The sequence below is a fragment of the Condylura cristata genome, unplaced genomic scaffold (genome assembly GCF_000260355.1).
Source record: "Condylura cristata isolate star-nosed mole 26May11 unplaced genomic scaffold, ConCri1.0 scaffold00022, whole genome shotgun sequence".
Taxonomy (NCBI): domain Eukaryota; kingdom Metazoa; phylum Chordata; class Mammalia; order Eulipotyphla; family Talpidae; genus Condylura; species Condylura cristata.
In genome coordinates, this window is record NW_004567123.1 from 25,827,466 (window position 1) to 25,851,695 (window position 24,230).

General features: G+C 38.0%; 1 protein-coding gene across 1 annotated transcript in view; it reads right to left on the bottom strand.

The window, feature by feature from the left end:
* CHD6 (chromodomain helicase DNA binding protein 6) overlaps positions 1 to 24,230 on the bottom strand; it is a 125,091-nt gene that overhangs the window by 82,054 nt on the left and 18,807 nt on the right. Inside the window, exons 3-7 of the mRNA XM_004687388.2 lie at positions 23,259 to 23,406; positions 21,574 to 21,723; positions 4,662 to 4,724; positions 3,704 to 3,762; positions 2,740 to 2,857 (exon numbers count right to left, since the gene is read on the bottom strand). Of these exons, the coding sequence (XP_004687445.1) occupies positions 2,740 to 2,857; positions 3,704 to 3,762; positions 4,662 to 4,724; positions 21,574 to 21,723; positions 23,259 to 23,406 (538 nt within the window). The remainder of the gene's footprint in view (positions 1 to 2,739; positions 2,858 to 3,703; positions 3,763 to 4,661; positions 4,725 to 21,573; positions 21,724 to 23,258; positions 23,407 to 24,230) is intronic.

The following is a 24,230-nucleotide window of genomic DNA, read 5'->3' on the forward strand; positions in this document are numbered from 1 at the left end:
TGGAGCTGATAGTGGGACCAGCCGGCACAGGGCCCCTGGATGCCAGGGGAGGGCTGCCCTCAGGTTTTGCAAATCCTGGTACCCAAATGAAAATTATACTTAATGAAAACAGTAAGGTACAGGATTATTCTACTGCTACAATTTAGTGCTATATTTTAAACAATCACGCAGTACACTTGGCTCACAATAAACTTGTAATTAAACTGGAAATATCTTTTCTTCCTGCAACTGCTATCCAATCATTTTCTCCACTCCAAAACTGCATAGACTTTAAAAACGTAAATGGCATTACATTTATCTATTGCCATTATATTCCATTCATCCTAGCCTATCCAGGTAAACCTGAACTGTCTGATTTTCAGAAGGGGCAGGAGTTGGTCAGTAGGCCGCCATGTCTGCGGCCTGTGGAACTAGCAGCCTCTCAAAGCTAAGTTTCCCTAACCTATGCCCTAGCTACCTCCAAAAGCAGTCACAGTAATGGATATGAAGAAGGTCTACTCTAAACGAAGCTATTATTTAATTTACAAGAATATTATTTGTCCAACTTGTTAACAGAAATGCTGCACAGATCAAGACCGAAAACAGTGTTACGGAAAACTACTCACTATTATGCCACCTCATCTGATGGTGTCCTCTATCTATGCTCCAGAAGCCTCTCCTTCCCACAGAGTATGCACTCCTGTTACACTATTTTTATATGCCCTAACAGTTTCCTCTCCTTAGTCCCAACCAAGGGAATCCGCCTTGGGAATAAATTAGAAAACAGATACACAGAGCTATATTAAGGCGTTTGGAATTTATTCCAAGAAAATGGGAAGTGCTGAAGGGTCTGAAGCAGGGTAACAGTATCAGGCAAAGCCTCCTCCCTTACCTGGGGACAGCCAAATAATTACTGAGCACTGACCCTGTGCTTCGTACCAGGGATAGAAATATGAGGAAGACATGGGCCCTCTCTGTCTCGCAGGGCTTAAAATGGAAGAAACAGACATGTAAACAAGTTACTACACTGCAAATACTTGCTAAAATAGAGATGTGAACAAATTGTTCCAAGAATAGAGGGGGAATATCCAACAAGCCTTGAAGATGGTTTTTCTAGTTCTAGTTGTCACCTTCCTCAGTTATCTTTAGAGGAATAATGCCATGATGAACAATTCTCACAGGCATTAAAACAATCACAGAAAGTGCTGGGGTCAATCATTATGTGCTAAAAAGTTCATATTGGGAGACAAGTAGAATGCTTATTGACATTATCCTAAAATAATTTTTTTGTCACTTGAGGAAAAGGAGTACAACATGAATAATGAATTGCTAAGTTTGTGTCCTAATTTACTATAATTTAATGGCAAGTGAATGCATTCTGAAGGTCTGGTACTTGTGACTACATTTTAAGAATTATTTATACTGTTTTTCCTTAAAAATTATCCAGATAAAATAGAAAAATTACATATTAAAAAAGAAAGACAAAAATCACCATGTTCACATCAATTGGAGAAAATGTCAGTTCCCTGTATAGTCAAGGTATTTTCTGTTCATTTCTATGGTGGCTTCTTCTCCTGCATATAACTTCCCCACTCCCCAAATGGGACTGTCCCACATACTGTAAAAGCCTAACATTTTCAACTAATAGTAGTTTATAACATTAAATTCTATGTCATTAGTAATTATTTCCCAAAGTTATTTTTCACTAGCTGCACAGCATTCCTTTCTATGAGACATATTGTATTTAACAATGTCTGTGAGCTAACATTTTGCCTGTCTTCAATTTTTCACCAGTATAAAGGACTGCATCACAGCTGTCTTTGAGGAAACATTTGATAGTTTCCATAATATAAATGACAAAACTGCTGGGACAAAAGACAGACAAATTTCTGAAATTTTGATGTCTATTTCCAGATTGCGCTTCTGACTTATCCTACTAAATCATGCTCCCATATAGGGGTGTATGAGAGTTCTCTACCCTACACTTTGATCAGCAATGAACAATACACATTTTAAATAATAAGGTTTGGTAAGTAAAAACTAGGACACTTTCATTTCTTTGAATACCAGTGTAACAGATGACAGTTCTGTATAATTAATGACCATATTTCTCTCCTTTTTAAGTTTCTTGTTCATTATTTTCTTTTAGTATCTGGAATTTTTGATTTTTCATACTGAGTTATAAGAGCATCTCTTACCATTAAAACAATGTGTCATATGTATCTGTGTATATATAACACTGTGTATATGTAAATATACAGAAAGATTCCCATAATGGGTAAGAAAATGCATGCCATGAATGTATGTGTACAAGTATACAATTAGAAAAATGTATACGTATATAATGTATATATACACTTCCTAATTATTTACTTTCAAATTGATCTGCAGTATTTTCTAATGTATAAGACATGGCATATTCAATCTGAATCTATCAATCCTCCTTGCTGTAAATAACATACCTAAAATTCCCCAAATTTATATAAATTATTTAAGAAATGTTAGCCTTTTTACTTTTATGTTAAACTTTTAAGTCTTTCTGGATTTGCTTTTTTTAAGGAAAGGAGGAAAGAACCACAATGAATAATCTGCTTTCTTTGGCTTAAATTTGGACTCCTTTTACTAGAAATCAGTGAACACTTAGCAACATGATTTGAGCAACAGATCTGTACTAGACTTCAACTTTAAGAAACTTAAACCCCATTTCAATACTGCAAAAAAAAAAAAAAGCAGCAGTCAAATTAGTAAATATTGCTTCACCTCAGTAAAAATGTGCTTCATCTGGGCTTGTTTATTCCTAAATCGCTTGATCTTCTGAGCAATCCGAGGATCCTTTTCAAGCTCTTCCATTGTAGCCCATTTACAATGTAAGTAGGAACTATCCAAAGACACATAAATTGTGAGATAAGTACATAAGCTAGCAGATGGTTAAGGATTTAAGGTTTTTTTTTTTTTTTTAACATTTATTTATTTATGCATACAGAAGTGGGGCCAGAGGTGTGGTTGAGAGGATTCACCAGAGACAGTGGGGAGCAGAACAGGCAGACTGACAAAGTACACTGCTGAGGGTCACAGCGGACAAGACAAGGAGAGGTCTGCCGGGCCATATGGGTCATATTAGGGCCAGGGATCAAACTCGTGCTGAAGAGGCTGCAGCTGGTTTTCAGTGCTGTGCTTTAATTCATTGCCCCACACGGGAGGGCTGCTTAAAGGCATTACAAATAACAGGGTAATCATCTACTATAGAGGCAACAGACTAGTTTTTTTGTGAATCTGCTTAAGACTGGTAAGGACTTCTTACCCGTAAGAACAAAAACAGAAGACAAAACAATGCAATAGTTCCAAGCAACTGATCACTTTGCAGCTTCTATGGAAAGTGGCTCAGAGGAGAGGGAGGACAGATGTAAGCAGCTACCAGTCATCAGAACAAATTAGCAAAAGTAATAGGCTGGGAGCAGAGAAAGACGTTTGTAAGAGGCATCTATCCTTGGGACCTAACCCCAGAGTCCAAGTCAACTGCAGCAAAGGCTTCGGGAGTTTTAAAAGGTCTCCTGATGTCTCTCTATGCCGCCAATGTCGAGTACAATGACCTATAGTGAACTCGCCTCAGTCAAGATCTACGGCCTGAGGGGCCACTCAAAAAATACAGGAGATAACATGAGGAGGGAAGAAGTTTTAGTTGGATATAAAATAAAAATGCAAATAATGCATTAAATAGACGTACAAATTTCTATACTTAACGTAGAACAGCTCCAAGTCAAATGGGGGTTCTCCAGGGTGAACCTGTAACCAACAACAGTTAACAATTCAGATCAACGGGTCAACATTACATACCAAAGTAAACAAGTAAGTCAACACAACTACTAGCTTTAGTTGGATTTCTTGAGGATCTTTTTATTTTCCCATATCTTTTCTGATAGCTATTGACCAGTTATTCCAATGGCTATCGGGTAAAAAAAAAAAAAAAAATGTAAAAAAAAAAAAAAAAAAAAGGATCCATGTGGTATCATTCCAAGGTCCAGACTGGGACAGGCTGGGAAAGCATTTAGCTGATAAAACCTAGTGGACCCAGAGTTCTGAGAGATGTCGGGTTGAGAGTTTGGTGTGGCAGTGAGCACAGGTATCTCTGGCATCTCCCCCAACTGACCCTGAAAGACCAGCAGTTTTCACTCTCAAAAGAAGAAAGTTTCATCCATGGATACATGAAGAAAAGGTAAAACTATTCTCTCAGCAGCAACAACATATCCTTTCACTCAGGAATTTTCTCTAGGGGAACCCACAATGGCTCTGAAATGTCTAAAGAACCACACCCCCTCTACACATTTCTCTTTTACTTTCTCTCTCTCTCTCTCTCTCTCCAAGTTTTCATTAGAACTCTGCTCATTGCCTGTTCTCAGTCCTGTGGTGATTCTGAATGGACTAGAGTAACAAAGGGCTAAACACCTTGTTTGGGGAATCACAATAGAGAACAAATTCAGTTTGGTCCATACTCAAATATTTAAGAATTTTATGCCTCAAATTTTCCATGGGGGTAAAAATAACTGTTGACTAGCCAGACAATATTCTTGTCTATCTCTCACTCCAATGAAGAGCAACAATTCCTGGTTCTCTAGTCAAGCAACTCTTCAAAGAGAGTGTAATCTGTGCTAGTGATATAAAAGCAAGAGCCACAAGCCACCAACCTCCTGGACGGTCTTAGATGCCAGGATCTTCTCAATGATGTTTGCATCATCTTCTGGAGGCTCCTGGAAATAGAGGTTTGGAAGAATGAAGATTATTAGTACCACAGAACCCAAGAAATAATTGTCTAAGACAGAACAGGTACTACTTCATCCCATGTCCACAGTGAGTACAGAGTCCTTCCTACTAGCCCAGAGAGATCAAAAGATCACAAACACCCCACTTTGTGGGCACAACCACCTTTCCCACCCACATGAGTAAAGAAGTTACTTTGCTTTCAAGATTCTGGATTTCAGGCCTGCCTTCAGTATTATTAAAATTGGTCCAATGACATCCCTTCTATGCCAAAAATGACTATGTGTTGCTACATAAAATTCTCATAGAGGCAGAACATAAAAGCCTGGGGTCTTAAGAATCATAAGGCCCTGACTCTAACGCCTAGCTCTACTGATTTGGGGACAGTCAATTAACACCTCTTAGATTCCAAAACTACTGAAACAAAAGTTAAAAATACATAGATCACTAGGTCCTGGGAAGATAAAAAGGTATGTAAAAACATTTTTTGAACAGTAAGCACTAATACAAGGTATAATTATTCTCTATAAAAGTATCCCATTTTCCCCCCCTTTGTATCAGGAAATGACTTTTGTTTCACTTATCTTCCAAATACAAATTCCAAATGAAAACAAATTAACTTCCTTCCAACTCTAGATACACAAAATCTCCACAAAATCTCTTTCTTCAGAGTATATGCTTTTTTAAAAAAAATCTGCATTAAAACAACAAACTTTAACAGGAATACATGAATCAGAGTACTCTGTTTTAACACTCTCTCCAGGAGGACATCTGAGCAGTTCTATCTCATTGCACTTCATTTGTACTTTTTGACCTTTCCTGACTAAGAATTTTATCACACTATGAGACTTTTGAAAAGGCATATCACCATAACCCTAATTCAAATCCACTATTTTGGGTTTTTTCTTTTTTCCTTTCCAAAAGGATGATTTATGCTGCAAACCACTGTCTTCAACTTACCCATTCTATGCCCCAACTGTCCCAAGTTATACCAACACAGAGAATATTACATTTTCTAAGATCTTTAACCAAGCTTTCCCTAGAAAGTGATAGTTTAATTATAAATAAAACAAACAAACAAAAAAACATGAGGAGGGCAGATGGTAAGAAAGATGTATGGAAGTTCGCAGGCACTGACAGATCCTCTCAAAGGTTACAAATATTTATTATACTCCTCCAGACACATGGCACACCACTGGATACCAAGTTGAAGTTAATCCAAAAGGACAAGTCTCCCATTGCCCAAGAAGGCAATGACCTGTACCTACCTACCATACAATAGAGGGGCAAGGGTGGGTTAGCAAACTGAGCCTTTTTCTGTTTAAATACTATTCCTAAGCGCAAGTAAGGAAAGGAAAAGGAGGCAGTTTACAGCTGATTGGCAGTCTTCTCCCCTTACAGTGTAAACCTTCTCAGGGTCAGAGTCCCTATTTGTTTCAGTTGTTGATGTAGCTACTAAACCTACATGGCTGTGTGACTATTATCAAATGCAACATATCATGGAAGAGAAAACACTACATAGAAGGAAATGCATGAGGAAATAAAGCTACCAATGTCTTAAATACTGGATATAACTATTATTAAGTTCTATCATTTCATAAAGTATCTCCATACACTTGACTATCATATACTGTCAGGATAGTTAACAGAAAAGGGTTGAACTTAGTTAGATGTGCTTTGTTGAGTTCAGAGACTGACCACCCCTAACCTTGAGGTCAACAGAATTCTGACTATGGCAAGTAGGAAGAGACAACAGAAATGGTGCTGAATTAAGAGACATCAGACTAGTCAAACAACTAATCAAAACTAACTTCCTAATCTATCTATTGCCTTCCTCCCATCCAAGTATTAACCAGGCCTGACGCTGCTTAGCTTCCAAGATCAGACGAGATCAGGCACATTCAGGGTGGTATGGCCGTACACTCTACTGACTTCCTAAATTTCTTCTATACGTACCCATCACCTTTAATGTTCAGGTACTTGGTCTTACAAAAGCAAATGAACTATAGTCATCATCATCAAGGAACAACCAGACATGTTAACATGACACTTTACACGTGTGCAAGTCATGGTGCACACAGAGTATGCGGAGATTGCCCATATAGCTGATGCTCACACTTGGATTAGTGTCACCCTGAGCAAGTAATAAAACATTTCTAGCATTCTGGAATACCCTTGTGCTCTGTAACAAGAAGCTACTATTCAGATATCAACCAGAGTAGATTACTTTTGCTATTAAACTCCATGTAAATGGAACCATACAGTATGTGGTTCATTGTTTTGTATTACTATGTAGTATTTTATTGTATAAAACACCACCATTTATTTAACCTTTCTACTATTGAGCATTTGAGTTGCTTCCAATGCTCACATTAACTGTATGTCTTCTGAAGGACAAATGCATTCATTCACCTTGCATATAAACCTAGGAATGGAATTACTTATTAGAATATGAAGTAGATTACTCATTTAGCTTTAACAAGTATTGTCAATATTATCCCCAAAGTGATTGTAGTAATTTTCACACTCAGCAGTAATGCATGGGAGTTCCAGGTGATTTGATATTGTCAGTCTCTGAAACCTCAGCCATCCTAGCATATTTGTAGTATTAGCTCTAACTCACATTTCCTTGTAACCAAGGATAAGGAGCACTTTTTCATATGCTGGTCATGTGGCTATCCTCTTTGTGATGTTCTGAATCAAGTCATTTGCTTACTTGTTTTAATAAAAAAAGATTTTAATATATAATAAAGGAGAGATACCTGCATAAGAACAGGTGGGCAGGAGAATTACTGTCATTTGCTTAGTCTCAAAATTGTCCTTCTACTGATCCTATGATTGCCTTTTCAATATGTGTCTTTTTGATTAATAGAGCACTATATACTCCATATATCTTTATAAATCTTTTATGCATTTTTGTGTACTGTTGAATGAATCTTTGCTCCCACCAGGACTTTTCATTAAGCCATTCTAAAAATTCACAAGTCATATTTTAAAAAGTCAAAACAAATAAAATTGATTTTACTATTTCCTTTACACTAATATATTACAGGGCCCTCCAAGGTGGCTTAACAAGTTTTAAAGTATAGCAGTCTGAAGCTATCTGTAGTCACTGCAGCATGAGTTCGATCCCTAGCCAGGGAGGTGATCCACATGGTGTGGCAGACCTCTCCTAACCCATCTGCTGCTCCCCTTAAGATTTCAGTACATCTTCCTGTTCTATGGAGTGTGAATCCCCTCACACCCCATACCTCTGGCCTGTAACCCCAGTTCTTGGATGCATGAATAAAAAAAAATCTTAAAAAAACTAATATATTAAAAATATTACCTTTTCAACATATAAGCAATGTAAAATTATTAATATTATACATAGTTTTCATACTCAATCTTTTTAAAATCCAGTTGTCAACACTTACAGCACATCTCAACTTGGATTGGCCACAATGCTTAATAACCACATGTGGCTAGTAGCAGCTAAACGGGCAGTGTAACTCTACTTTATTCCAATGGTCTATTTGTTTTCAAGGCTACACTTCCCTGTCACCTGTAGCTTGATTATAAAGTCCAGATTGCAGCAAATCTTCCAACTTGTTATTCTTTTGCAGGACTGCATTTGCTAGTTCTTCTGTATATCTGTATAAAGCTCCACTTTAAAAAAAAAAAAGCCTGTTAACATTTGGACTGAATTATAAAAATATGCTTAACAACACTGAATCCATGTATGTCATATATATTTCTACTTTTTCAATTTATTCTTAATTTTTCCAGAAATGCTTTCCAGATAGAAGGCTTAAGATAATTTTTGGGAGTTAATCCAGTATTCTGATACCTTGATACTATTATAAATGGTATTTTAAAATTTTACAATTTTCCTTTCTGTTTCATGGTGCTACGTTTATAGAAATAAAAGATGTTCTTGCTGTATTTTTCTTCATATCAATTTAACTAAATCGAATGGTTCAATTAGTTATTAATTGCTTTCCAGATAGAAGGCTTAAGATAATTTTTGGGAGTTAATCCAATATTGATACCTTGATACTATTATAAATGGTATTTTAAAATTTTACAATTTTACTTTCTGTTTCATGGTGCTACGTTTATAGAAATAAAAGATGTTCTTGCTGTATTTTTCTTCATATCAATTTAACTAAATCCAATGGTTCAATTAGTTATTAATTTATTAATAGTTCCATTAACTTGAATGGCATACAGAATGTTAAATTTCCTATATCCACAGTAATAGTAATGTCATCTGTCAATAATGAGTCTTATGTGTTTTCTTTTTGTTTAAAGATTTATTTATTTTTGCATACAAGAACTGGAGTCAGGCTAGAGGTGCAGGGGAGGGAGTGGTGTGAGAGGATTTACCAGACACAGAATGGGGAAGAGAACAGGTGAACTGACTGAAATACACTGTTGAGGGGAGCAACGGGCGGGACAGGAGAGGTCTGTCACACCATGTAGGTCACCTCCCTGGCCAGGGATTGAACTCATGTTGCAGTGGCTTTGGATAGCATCATAGTCCTGTGCCTTAACTCCTTTTCCTACCAGGGAGGGCCCTCTTTTCTAATCTTAAAACTTTTTTTTTTTTAATTGAAGTAGCTGGGATCTCCAATATAATCCTGAATAAAAAAACAGTGAAATACTTTCTTTTATCCCAAATTTAGAGGAAAAGCATTCAAGAGTGCACCATTTAATGTAGTATTAGCTGTTAGTTTTTATCTAATGGCTTTTAAGATGTTCTTTCCATCAGTTTTTTACAGTTTAAGACATGCCCACATAATATTTCCTTTTTGTATTTTATCTACTATGAGTTACCTGACTTTGAATCTATCTGATATCTTCCCATCAGTTTATGGGGATTTATTGACATTAATTCTAATTCAAATGCTTCTCTGCTCCAATTCCTCTAGGACTTCAATCAGATATAGATTAGCTATTTAAACTATACCCCAAATGTCTCTATGTTTTGCTCTATTCTCTCCATTCTTTTTTTCTCTCTATACTCTAGCTGAGCAATTTTCTTTTATCGTCCTTCCGGGTGGTGCAACAGCTTAAAGCACAGCACTCGGAAGCTGTCCATAACCACTGCAACACAAGTTCGATCCCCCAGCCGGCCAGGGAGGTGACCCACATGGCATGGCAGACCTTTCCTGACCCACCCACTGCTCCCCTCAGCAGAGTATTTCAGATCTGCCTGTTCTACTCCCCACTCTGTCTCTAGTGAAACCTCTCATTCCCACAACTCTGGCCTGTACTCCAGTTCTTGTACGCATAAGTAAATAAATCTTTAAGAAAAAAATTTTTTTTCTTTTAATCTGTTTTTAAGTCACTCATCTTATCTTTGTTGTAGCCAATCTATTTTTTAAAATTTATCTTCTGTGTTGTGAATTTTCTTCAGCTCTTTTCTGCTAATTCCTCATATCTTCACCATCTGGAGTCTGCTTCTATTATATATTCAGTCTCTCTAGTCACATTTTCCAATTTCTTCAAATGTCTAGTAATTTTCTTACTATATGTTGGATATTATAGATGAGAGAACGTTAGCAGCTTCAGATAATATCTTCTACCACAAATATTTCCTATGACAGTGCAAGAGTATTTCCTCTTGGGCAAACAGAAAGAGGGGCAATCCCTTTGTTCCAGTAGGGACTGAGCTGGATCCAGATTACTGAGTTTCTGCTCTAGTAAGAGTCTGTCCAACTCATACTTCAAGGTCTACCTTAAGCTTGAGTGTCCAAAGTCAATGACTGAGAATCTGGAATTCAGCAGGGTCTAATCCTAAACAGTTTAAAATATTCACTAGAGGGGCTCATTTCTTTAGTGATGTTTTTGCCTCCTAAGTACTATGAGACAGATCTTCTAGTCTGCCTTTTGGGTGAAGCACTAACTTCTTGGGCTACCCCAGAATTCAGCAAAATTCTCAGAAGACAAGTCCCTTGCTTTGAGATTCCTTTAGTTTCCAATTATTTCACTGTCTTGGTATAACTAGTCAGATGATTTCTGTTAAACCTGTTGGGGCTGATCCTGAGCCTCCTTCTACCCAGAGAAGGTATCAGTCAACAACTGCCAGCTCATTTAGAAATAGTTCTTCCTTATCTGGAATTTTAGTTCATCTACTTCTTGTTGCTTCCATAGCTATCTAATGTCTTTAAAAAATATATTCTATGAAACTTGTCCTCACATCATTCTTTTTTTTTCCCTTGCAATGACTATTAGACAGCCAACTTACCTGGAAGTAGAAATACTCCTAAAAAATCCTCTAATACATGGAATTTCCCAGGGCCGAGTTTTAGGGTTTTCTTCTCTAATGATCTTGTCTACTCTCATGGTTTTAAATAATAGCTATGCTATAATAACTTATACATTGAGTTCAGAACCTCTCTGTGATTAGATACTCATACATCTACCTGCTACTTGCAATCTTTGCTTACTTAAAATGTCCAAAAGCTAAACTTCTGTTCTTCCAGCCAACCCTCTATCCTTACACCATGTAGCTACTGTCTTCCAATACCTGAGTGAACGGGAACTCAATCTTTCCAGGTGGTGCTCAATCCAAAAATTTTGGTGCAATCCTTGATTCCTTTTTTCTCTTTACACACCTTAATTACACAGTTCAGATCATCTTCATTGCTCACCTGAATTATTCCCAACAGCCGCTCATCAGTATCCTGCTTCTACTCCTGCCCCACTTCCTATTAAATACAACATTTAGCATAGTTGTTCATATAAAGGCACTTTTTTTTTTTTGCTTTAACTGTTAAAAGGCTTCTTTTTAACAGAGTATATCCAAAGATCTTTCAAATGTCTACAAAGACCCCTCCAGGATCTATACCTGGTCTCCCATCTCATCTGCCACCTTCCAGATAATACTGTCTTCTGTGCATGCATACCAGGCATGCATCTACCTCACTGTTTTACAGAGCATAGGCCTATTCCCTCTGCCTGAAATGTTTTTCCCCCTACATGACTCACTCTCTCCTCTACCTCCTAAAATACTTGACTCAAATTTTAGTTTAGTGAGGTCAACTCTGACTGGCCTATTTAAAATTATGACTTTCTATACCTAAATTTTGTATCTTTCTTACCTCTAATATTTTCCCCATGACATACACCACATGATTTTCTTATTTTTAGGTTTATTGTCAGTCACACACACACCTAGTGACTTACTGCCAGTCTCTCTCTGCCCTTTACAGCTCTGGGCTTAGCTTGCTGGACTGTCATTCAGAGACTATGCATTTGTTGAAGGCCTCCTTCCCATTGGTTGTAGGCTCTCTCCATGAGAAGAGTTTTTGTTGTTTGTTTCTTGATATTATCTTGAGTACACCAACCAAATAGTTTTAGGCATGCAGTAGGTGCTCATAAATATTTCTGAATAATTAATATTCAGAGATTTTGCAATACAGCATGTTAATATAAGTATAAAGCAAGTGCAATAGGAACACAGAAACCAGAGTACTTGGGAAAATTAGAGGAGGCTTTACGAGAAGTGACATTTGGACTAAATTTCTGTTAGCCAGCATTAATCTTTCATAATTGCTAACCTTCTTTCCTGAGCAAGCATTTGTACATGCATGCACACACACACACACACACACGCAGACACACCCCCCAAATGTCCTCTCACTATGCTTCACAGAGTCTCTCATTCTTAACTACCAAAAAAAAACAGGAAAAGATGGTTTTTGATTAAAAATTTGATTTGTATTCAGAGAACTTAACTAGGACCAAAAGTAAATAAATTTTAATACCTGGATGAGAAATGCACAGGACTTTAAAGGGATGACAGACTTGAAACATAATTCACTGTACACAGTTTTGAAATAAAAATTAAGAAATTTGAAATAAAATTTCATTTTGGAGAGGAGAATGGTTAAAGAATGGGGGTAAACAAAATAGTAAAAAAATTCAATGGTTGTCTAAATACTAAGAAGTAGGTTTTTATTCTATCTAATAAAAGGAAAAGAGTGGTATTTCTAAAATACACAACAAAGTAGGGAGGAAATTGGAAAATCAGGATTTTTTTTCAAGACAGAGATTGTGCATAAGCAGGATCATGTGTGTATAAACACTAAGAGTATACAGATATACACAGTATAAACTAAATCTGCTTGCCAAACACCCTTCCACAACAGCCATCTGTTCCTAACTACTTGGAATTTTCTCAAATTATCCTTCTAAGAAGACCATTTAATTGAGCTACTTTCATGTAGAAGATTCATATAATCAAATAAAATTTCGTTAGGCAAAATTTAAACCCAACTCACTCTAACCTTAACTAATCATTTGATGTGCCTCTTTATAATAAATTATAAGGAGAGGTTCTAGCAAATCACTTTTCAAGTCACCCAGTATTAACCATGTGCTAGAGAGGGAAGAAAAGTGGCCTCAAACAAGATGTCCAGCCTCAGCGGGCTTACACTCATTTAGGGAAGAGATAATAATGCATGTTTTTCTTAGAAACATCCCAGGGTAAAAGTTAGTTGGTGAGACAGAAACCCAAAGTCCAATGACAGTGCAGAATGCAGAAGGCAAAAAGATTGGATTTCAGAGAACAGGTGAAGTTTTACAGTAAGGCCTGAAGGATGGTGGGTCATAAAAAAGGATGGCAAAGAGAAAGGAAGGCTGAACTGACACAAACGATGAGGGAATATAACTATGGGAAGCAGGATGCATGTCTGGGGAACTAGTAACAAGTTTATTAGATTTTAAAGCACTATACAGGATTAAGGGTCAAAGACATGAGGGTTAACAGAATATAGCCACCTTTTCAAAATGAGTTTTGATCTAATGTAAGAGTTAAGAAGCAAGCACCTTAGAATCGCAAGCAGGAGACTGAAAAATATCAGAAATATTTCAAGATTATAGAAAAAATCAGATAATGGATTATAGCAGGGAACAAAGCAAGTACATACTGTGATAATTTGAAAATTGGCCTTGATTAAAGGGTGGCAGCAGAAACAAGGAGAAACAAATATGAGGGACAATATGAGAGAAAAAAAAAAGCAGGTAAAAAAAGAACAATAATGTAATGATGTATTTATATATATAAAATTAAAAAGAAAAACAAGCCAGGATGGAAAATGGTTACAGCCTATGAAAACATGGAATGAATACCATCCACCAAGTGGATAGTGCTACCTAAGTACTAAGACGAGAACTTATTCAAAGGTCCACATGCAGGTTCAAAAGCCTTGGAGGGAGAGGGAGATGAAAACAAGAGGTTGGGCATGGGGGAAAATATATCAGTATAAAGGATAGAAAATAAGAGCCTAAGAAAAAATATCTCAATTTTATCTTTCTAATCCCGGAACAAACGTCTTAAATATACAGTAAGAACAATGAAGTATAAGTCTTTATGTTAGCCACTACCTAACACGAAATACTAAGTATGAAGTAAGGTGAAAATTATGATAATTATTAAAAAATTGCAAGTTACAATCTGATTAAGGGGTGATCAAACAGTATATGAGAAGCACTGGCAAATCAGAATACAGGCACATCTCACTTTATTTCATTACACTTTACAGACATTGCTCTTTTTTTTTTTTATAAATTGAAGGTTTGTGGTAACCTTGTGTTGAGCAAATCCACTAACAACATTTTCAACAGCATGTGCTCACTTCAGGTGTGTGTGTGTCATATTTGGTAATCCTCGCAAAAGTTCAAATTTTTCATCACTATTGTACCTGTTACAATGATCTTGACCAGTGATCGCTGATACTAACAGCATAACTGTTTTGGGGGTACCACAAACTATGCTCCCATAAGAATGAACCTAATAAATGTGTTTGTTCTGATCACTCTCGCCACCTGTCGCTTCCCCATCTTTCCCCCTCTCCTCAGATCACTGTACTTCTTGAGACACAATAATATTTAAACTAGGTCAGTGAATAATTACCCTATAATGGCTTCTAAGTGTGCAAGTGAAAGAGTAAAAAGTTTCTCACTTTAAAGCAGAAGCTAGAGATGATTAAGTTTAGTGAGAACACCTTATCATAAGTTCAGAGGTCAAAGTCAGGCCTCTTGTGTCAAATAGTAAGCCAATTTGTAAATGTAAAAGAAAAATTCTTGAAAGAAATTAAAAGTGCTACTCCAGTGAACACACTCGTGGTAAGAAGAAAGTGTCAGTAGTCTAAATAAGAAGATCAAACCATTCACAATATTCCCATAGCCAATGACTCATCCAGAGCAAAGTTCCAGTTCTCCTCAGTTCTATTAAGGCTGAGAGAGGTAAGGAAACTGGAAGTAAAATTTGAAGTTAGCAGAGTCCAGCTTATGAGGCTTAAGGAAAGAGGCAGTCTCCACAACATGAAAGTACAAGGTTAAGTGGAAAGGGTTGATTTTATGCCATGGAGGACTTTCATGCTAGAGGAAGCCAAATGTCTGTCTTTAAAACTTTAAAGGATAAGCTGGCTGACTTGGTATGGGGTTAACGCAACTGGTGTATTTAAGAACAAGCAATGCTCACTTACCATTCCAAAATCCTCAGGTCCTCTGAATGATGCTACTAAAGCTACTTTGTGCTCTATAAGCAGGACAACAAAGACTGAATGACAGCATCTGTTTACAACACAGTTTACTAAATATTTTAAGCCCTCTGTTGAGACTAATTACTCAGAAAAAAGATCCTTTTTTCAAGAATTTATTGCTCATTGACATTGAACCTCGTCACTCATGAGCTCTGATGGAGATATACAAGGAGACTGCCGTTTTCATGACTGCTAACACAACATTCATTCTGAACCACCCATCAAGAAATAGCTTCAACTTTCCAATCTTATTACACATACAGTGATTCCTCTGGTGGATCTGAACACTGAAAACTTCCTAAAACCTACTGGCATTCTGGATGCCATTAAGGATATCCTTGAATCATGGGAAGATGTGAAAAAAAAATGTTATTAACAAATGAGAATAGATGCTAACCCTCAAAAATTACTTTGAGAGGTTCAAGATCTCACTGAGAAGTAATTGCAGATGTGATACAAATAGAATTAAAAATACAAAAAGAATTAAAATGTAACTGAATTCTTAGAATCTTATGGCACAACTTTACTGGAAGAGGAGGAGTTGATTCTTATGCATGAGCAAAGAAAGGTTTTCTGAGATGGAGACTACTGGTGAGCATGCTTTAAGTGACAACGAAGGATTTAGAGTATTACAAATTACTGGATAAAATAGAGGCCAGGTTGAAAGGACTGACTCCAATTTTGAAGTTCTACTGTAGGTAAAATGTATATAAAATAGCACTGTGTAGTACAGAGAAACCCTTTGTGAAAGAGAGTGAACAGGCGTGGCAAACTTCATTCTTCAGCAACCACTAGCCTACCAGCCATTAACGTGAACTCAAGAACCTCCACCAGCAGCAAGATTACCAACTCACTGAAGGCTCAGATCAGGGTTAGTAATATTTGGAAATAAAGTGTTTTTTAACTAAGGTATGTACATTGCTTGCATCAGATGAATGCTACTGCGAATTTAACAGGCTACAGTATAGTATAAACTTAACTTTTATATGCACTGGAAAACCAGAAAATTCACATGACTCACTTTACTTAAATATTCACTTTCCTGTGGTGATCAGGCACCAAACCCGAAATATTTCCAAGATTTGCCTGTAGTCACAAGTTATAAATAAGTGGTGCAAGGGTTTCCGTTGACTCTCAACTTTGGGAATAATAAACACAACAGTTTAACACCAAACTACAGAGATGGTTAAGTGCTACAAGTAGTTTTCATCTGAATGCTTCCTGGAGTTAATGTCAATGCTACTTTACTGAAATTCTTTCTTGCCTGAGATACAAAAGAAAAAGAAAAGATTCAATTAAGTCCAGCTTCTCAGGCACAGAAGACAGATGAAGCAAAGGGTACTATCTGCAAAGGCACAGGCAAACACCACTCAAATTAAGTCCCTTCATACCAACTGCAAAATCATACCAACCACACAAGCTGTAAGAGACAAAATCTTTTAAAAGTCCATACACTGTAAATGCACTGCCACTTTAAAGTCTGACTCAATTCCAAGCACCAACAAAGAACGAGAAATCCATATAAGAGTCAATATGGAAACTTACTTCTAGCCCCATATTCAAGTCAGGGGACTGTCCTTTAAACTCCAAATTAGTACGCCCTAATAATATGCCAGTCTTGAAGGATAATGGATCATGTGTAAACATGTTTTTAGCAACTCACCACTAGGTAACCATTGCTCAGATTGCAATCTGGGCTGGGAGAGGGGCCAGCAGCCACAGAACTGGACTGAGCATGCTAACATACTGCACAGAAAGGCAGAGGTGACAGCAGAGGCAGCAACATACCCTTCTGTGCCCAAGCTAACGCCAGCAAGCAGGCAGAGGCCTGGCATAAAGGCCTCAGGAGGAGAACATAAGAAATCCTTATCTTCTTCAATTGATTATTCTGTGTGAATGGATGCCTTAAGGCTTGCCTGGAATCCCAGATGAAATCCATGGTTCTCAAAGTTCAGTTAGCCTGGGAAAGAAATCTTTGTTAAACCTCACCAGGGAAGCGTAACACATAGAAGAGATGCAAAGAGAGCTGCTTTGGTTCACAGCAGTCAGGGCTCCATGGAGCACTAATGCTGACAGCTGACCTTCAGTTTAGTCTGCTCTGCATGTTGGGGAAGGCCTGTGGTGTGGAGGCCAGAGGATTCACCAGAAACAGAATGGGGAGCAGTAGAGGCAAAATGACTGAAATCCACTGGTGAGGGGAGTAGTGGGCAAGACAGGAGAGGTCTGCTGTCCCTTGTGGGTCACCTCCCTGGCTGGGAATCGAATTCATGATGCCGTGGCTGCAGATAGCTGCATAGCACGGTACTTTAACCTGTTGTACCACCAGGGAGGGTCCACAAGGCCTCTTTCTTGCTTAAACTTAATAACAACTTTTGTGGCATATTAAGTGCAAATTCAGAGTCTGTCTTAATGTTTCACCATATGTAAACCTTGTTGTTCCCTTAAGAGAATAAAAAGAACATTATTAAGATACATAAAATTCCTGAATTATATCTCTCAGATTAGCTAATGCAGCCCTTCAGGTACCAGGGAAGAAGTCATATAGCATCATGTGAAATACAGTTGATGACTTGGGCTAAATGACTAGTAGAAAAAAATAAAACCTCTTACCCTATTTTAACTACCAATCCAACCATGAAAGTTCCAAGAAAGGAAAACCTATCCCAAAGCAATATAATCCCATCATTTCATGGAAGTCTTGCAAGAGCGTAACTATTGCTCGAAAGGTACTATAATAGCAATAATCAATTTTTCATTCCTATTTAGTACTGTATTCATTAGTTGGATAACCCTTAGCAAGTGACATGAAATTGACTGATTGACTACTGACAGACAATTGGACACAGTCATTCTGTGCCTATTTTTTTTTTTTGTTAAAATAGGGGTCATGATGGAAAACCCTAAAAACTCCACAGAGAAACTAATCAAAACCATCAACCAGTTTAGCAAGATAGCAGGATATAAAATCAACACACAAAAGTCTGAGGCCTTCCTATAAACAATCAATAAGAAGAAGTAGAAATAAAAAAAAAATCTTCTTTTCAATTAAAACAAAAAGAATCAAATGCCTGGGAATCAACCTAACCAAAGAGGTAAAAGACCTATACAAAGAAAATTACAAAATACTGTTAAGACACCATGAAATGGAAAGACATCCCCAACTCATGGATCAGGAGAATTAACATCATCAAAATGGCCATTCTACCAAAAGCAATATACAGATTTAAGGCCATCCCAATAAAAATCTCAAGGACATTCTTCAAAAAAATAGAAAAAATATTGATGAGATTTATATGGAACCACAAAAGACCTCGAATAGCCAAAACTCTCATGACTAAGAAGAAAGATAATGGAGGCATTACAATCCCAAACTTCAAGCTATAATACAAAGTCATAAAAATCAAAACTGCATGGTACTAGAACAAGAAAGGCATACAGACCAGTGGAGTCTCAGAAAACCCAGATATAAACCCACAGGTTTATGGGCAGCTAATGTTTGACAAAGCAGTAAAGAAGATACAATGGAACAAAGAAAGTTTGTTCACCAAGTGGTGCTCGGAAAACTGGGAAGCTACATGCAAAAAAATGAAACTGATCACTACCTCTCACCATATACAAAAAAATCAACTCGAAGTGGATTAAAGATCTAAACATAAGAAAAGAAACCATAAAATACCTGAAAGCAAAGATGGGCCAAACATTACACGACATACATTTCAGCGACATCTTTAAAAATACAACACCCAATAATAGTGAAGGCAAGGATAAAGAGATGGGACTACATCAAGTTAAAAGGCTTCTGTACAGCAAAAGAGACATTACAAAAAAAAACTAACAGACATCCCACTGATTGGAAAAAAAATTTTCTCACATGAAACTAGCGACAAAGAATTGATCACAAAGATACACAAAGAACTGATGGAACTCAACAAAAATAAACAACACCATCAAAAAATGGGCAGAAGAGCTAAAACGACACTTCTCCAAAGAGGAAATGCACATGGCTCTCAAGCATATGAAAAAATGTTCAACATCACTTGTAATAAGGGAGGTGCAAATTAAAACCACAATGAGATACACCACTGAGAATGGGACATCTTAAAACAACTAGCAACAACAAATGCTGGCGAAGATGTGGAGAAAAATGAACTCTCCTACACTGCTGATGGGAATGCAAACTAGTACAACCACTATGGAAAACTGTTTGGAGGTTCCTCAAACTGCTAAACATGGAGCTTCCATATGACCCTGCAATCCCACTCCTAAGTATCTACCCAAAAGACACAAAAACACTGATTCAAAAAGATACCTGCACCCCCATGTTTATTGCTGTTTTATTTACAATTGGAAAGACATGGAAACAACCCAAATGCCCAAAAGTGGATGACTGGATTAAAAAGATGTGGTACATATATACAATGGAGTATTACTCAGCAACCAAAAGATAAATAAACACATGCCTTTTGCAGCAACATGGATGGAGCTGGAAAAGATCATGCTCAGTGAAATAAGCCAGAAAGAAAAGGAAAAATACCATATGGTTTCACTCATAGCAGGAGTATAACGGACCAGGTGAGAAATTAAGAATAATAATAATAATAATAATGAACAGCTATATACCAGAGACATTTTATGGGGGTGGAGTGGGGAATGGGATCAAAAACAGTGGAGGGAGGGAAATGCACTGGACTATGGTGATGGCACATGGGGGAATAGCCCATGGGGATTACAACTGAGATGGAAAAATGCACAAAATGATGTAAAAATAAACTATTTAAAACTATTTAAATTACATTATAGAAAAAATTAGGGGCCATGATGTCTGTTCCTAACTACTTCCCATGCATACACAGAGAAATTATGAAATTATGTGAAAATGCTTTAAGCTGGTGGTGAGGAGGCTTAGACAGACCAAGTGCTCTCAGCCTTAGCACGCTAAGGCAGCATCCCAGAGGAGGGCAGGCATTTGTGCTGCTGCTGCACATGCAGAGCAGGAATCTGCCAAGTCAGCGATGAAGGCTCCATAACAGCAGACAGCCTGTGTTCCAGAATGTGCTGCTGGCAAAGACACCCTCCTACAGCTCAGCCTGCTTCTTTTGCTTCTAATCTCTTCTCTGTAAGCTCCTTGGAACAGACCTCCTCACTTTCAACACTTATCCCTCCTCTTCCTCTCTATCTGGGTTTCAGATCCTAATATATTCTCTTCCTCTGTGATACAGCTGCCAAAGGAAATCCCTAAAATGTAAATATAACCATCCTGCTTCTCTGCTTGAACCCATTAACAGCTTCTACCTCTCATTCCATTTACAGTACAAAAGGTCAAACACACCTTAGTGACATCCAAGGCCGTGTGCAATGAGGCTATTCCTGCCACTCAGGGCTCATCTCCCACACTTTCCCAACTAGAACCCACCATCCAGTCAAGTTCATCTGTTTGTTATACAACAACCTGCAATACCATTCTGATTCTGGGTTGTCTTGATGGCGAATGGCCCGCCTAAAATCCCCCATTTCCTGTCCACAACTCTGTTCATGAAGCCACTGTACCCAAAACACATCTTCAAGGCTGCACTTGCCACAGGATTAGTACAGCCTTATGCCCCTCCTCCTAGACAGAGCTCCTTGGAGCTGGGGGTGGGAGTCATTTCTCAATACTCATTTTTATATCCTAGGACCAGGTCTTACGGGGAGGTCTCAATACACACTATTGAATCAAGCCGAACTGCATTACTAGTTCATGTTTTGCATTCACTGAACACCTAATTACTGTAGATTAGATTCTTTACATTCTAATGGGAAAGGTGAAGAAATAAAATGAAACCAGAACACAATTACAAGTTGTGATAAATGCTATGGAAAAAGCAAACAAGGAGTAAAATAGAGTCATTAGGATGAGAGGAAGGGATCTGCCTTAAGTAGGAGTCAAAATCTCTCAAGAGATTCTATTTTAGGTGAAACTTAAAAGACAGCGGACCGGTCACAAAAAGCATATAGTGAAGAGCATTCCTTCCACAAAGGACAATATGGCGAAGGCCAGTAAGTAGGAAAGACCCCTAACTTTAAGGCAGTAAAGGATGGCAAGTCTTCTGGCTGAAGCAGTGAAAAAGAAAAAGTTACTTATCCGAAAAAATAAACATGATGAAATAAGAGTATGAGCCCGGAGTGGAACATCACAAAGATTCAAATCAATCTGACTGCAGCAGGAAGCCACGTGAAGGCTGTCTGCTGCAGTCAGAATGCTGCAGCAGAAAGTCACGAACAAATCTGTGAGGGTGGCCAAATGAGTGCTTCACCGAGGCCGTACCTCCGCCTGCCACGCCAGTGTAGAAGCGGAGAGGGCAGAGGCCCGGCCAGCTCCGAGAACAGCGATGGTTTCCCCGTCGTCATCCACCACCTTGAAGTCCAGATCCTCGTTGTATTTTCTGCGTTTCACTTGCCGTCCTGAGCGTCGTTTCTACCAGGCAAACACACGAATCAGAAAGAAGTTCTGTGAGCCAAAGGCAAACATTTGCACACAAACGCTCTCCTCTAGACTCGCATGAAAAGGAATATATTCTTACTAATAAAAGGGACCTTTCTTAAAAATGCTAAGGAAGAACTAAATGCACTGAAATGTGGGAGGTGATCTAAACTGCCAGCGTCCATTGAGAAGACGGGAGTCTCAGAACCCAGTGAAAAGTGTTTGATACATTAATGTCAGTGACTGTTTCCTTCTCTCTGAAATCAGTTTCTAGTCCAGTGAAATTGGGAAGAAAGGTAAACTACATCTTCTTTGAAGTTCCTTCCATCCTAGCTAGAGCTTTGATTTTAAAATAACGAAATTTTTTTCATTGAAGACAGGTTGTTTGTTGTTGGTGGTCAAATTCACCATACTTACTTACCATGTCCTCCTAAAAAGCTAAATAACAACAATTTGATTAGGGTGTAATTTTTAGAATCTCATTCAAATCCCTTGAAATACAGGAGACATCTTATATGTAACCAAACAAGACTCCACTAAGGGCTCATCTATAATTAAGTATAAGTGACCTTTTAGAGAGACAACCTTCTATAATAAAGCAGCCTAATGGGTTTCCTCACAGAAAAACACAGTCAACTCTGTGTACACCTCACAGCCAAGCAGCAGAAACACTTCTGGGAACCATTCATTGAAAAGCTTATTCTCAGATACTAAAATCTTAAAGAGTAAACAAAGCAAACCCAATTCACTGGTCCTCCACCACCATCATCTAAAAGATACAATTGAGTCTCTTTTTGTAACTACGGTTTCTTCACTATGTACAATGTCATATTGCTGTCTTGTTCCAAATAGTACCCTTGTAACAACACAACCCCATTCAATTGTAACTATCAAACAAACAGCACTTTCAAACATCAGCTCATGTCCAAGAGATGCGGCCTAAACTTAGTGAAAAAATTTCTACTAATGTCATGGGCATAATTTGGCCTAATTTTAGGAATCTCATCTAAGTGGGCAACTTCTATTTCCACGTTTGGTCAAACTTTCTGTATTATTTTGCATAATGAGTAATACACCCCTGACTCTTCCAGCACCAGGTTCAAGAAAATGTCCTTGTGTAGAATGGTCCAGCACTCCAAGTCTGAATTCACTGCCTCATGGCAAAACGGGCCTCCTCAGCTTTACCTTACTTGGCTCAACTCCATTTCCACATTCACTCTCTCTGCAGTCTAATATCATGCTACTTTGCAAGAAAGCTAACACCACTTAAAAAAAAAATGGCAGAATAGAAACCTGAAAGAAAAAAAGAAAAGAGAAACAAAAAAAGAAATAGGAAAATATTAGTATAAGGCTCAGGATGCTAGGAGGAAATCCTGTGGTCCTTCGATGTTCATCCCCAAAACTGAAAGGTCAGCCCCAGTCTGCCCAGGGATGTGGGCAGCTGTAGGGACAGAGGAACAGTATGTCCAGCATCAACCGACTCCCATAAAGACATGCGGGTCCCACCGAGGCTCCCGCCACAGCTGTACCTGGCTGTCTGCAGACTCAGTGGACTCCTCAGGACTCCGCAGGGATGAGTGTGGCAGGCCCTGATCCAGTTCTAAACTTTCCACTGTGGTTTCACTTTTCCTTTTTCCTTTCTTCTTTTTCTCTACTGGGGTTGGTCCTTGCTCTTTGCTACAAGGAAAAAATCAGAATTAAAACTGTTGGGCAGTTTTTAAAACTAAGATTTCTTATATGATCGAAATTATATTATCACATCCTACAAATTGTGAACTAGGCTAAGCTTTTAAGAGTGTCTTTCCAGAAGTAAGGGAAGAGTATGTACATGGACTGATGTGAACTTTTTTTTCATCCATTTCATTGACTACTATGGCATGATTATTGTGATAAAAAATAAAATTTATCTCCCAAAATCTCACTTTCAGTTCATATATATCTATGTCTCTAGGAAGTTTGCGTTGCAGATACTGAAAATCATCAAATTTCAATCTCCTGTTAAGTTACACGGGAAGACATTTCCCAAATCTGTCATCATTCCCTACTAAGTATGGTCTATGTGTAAGACTCAGACTGGGTACTAGGAACTCAAAAATAAAGACAACGCTGTCTCTGCCTTGAGATGGTGAGGCACTTACCAACTGTGAAAAGCCTACAGACCACCTACAGCCATCCTCCAGAAGGCCTCCTGAGAGAGTGGAGATGCGCAGTGTCCATGCGCCCTGCAGGGCCTGTTAAAGCAGCAGCATTGCCTCCAAGTCTCTCCTAGCCCTCTTGGCTGGATCTCCCTACACCCCCCAAGCACAATGTGTGCTTTGTTTAAGGTAATCAAAATCTGCTCTTACACCAAAGTTAGTTATTAACTATGACACTGGGCCCAGAACCATCTAGTATCTGGTTCCTCTGCCGTTGCCTGATAGACATTTTGCTGAATGGGTGGATATTTTACATTTCCCTGATCTTTCTTAGCAGATTCTAAGTTTCTAAACAACAGTTTATAC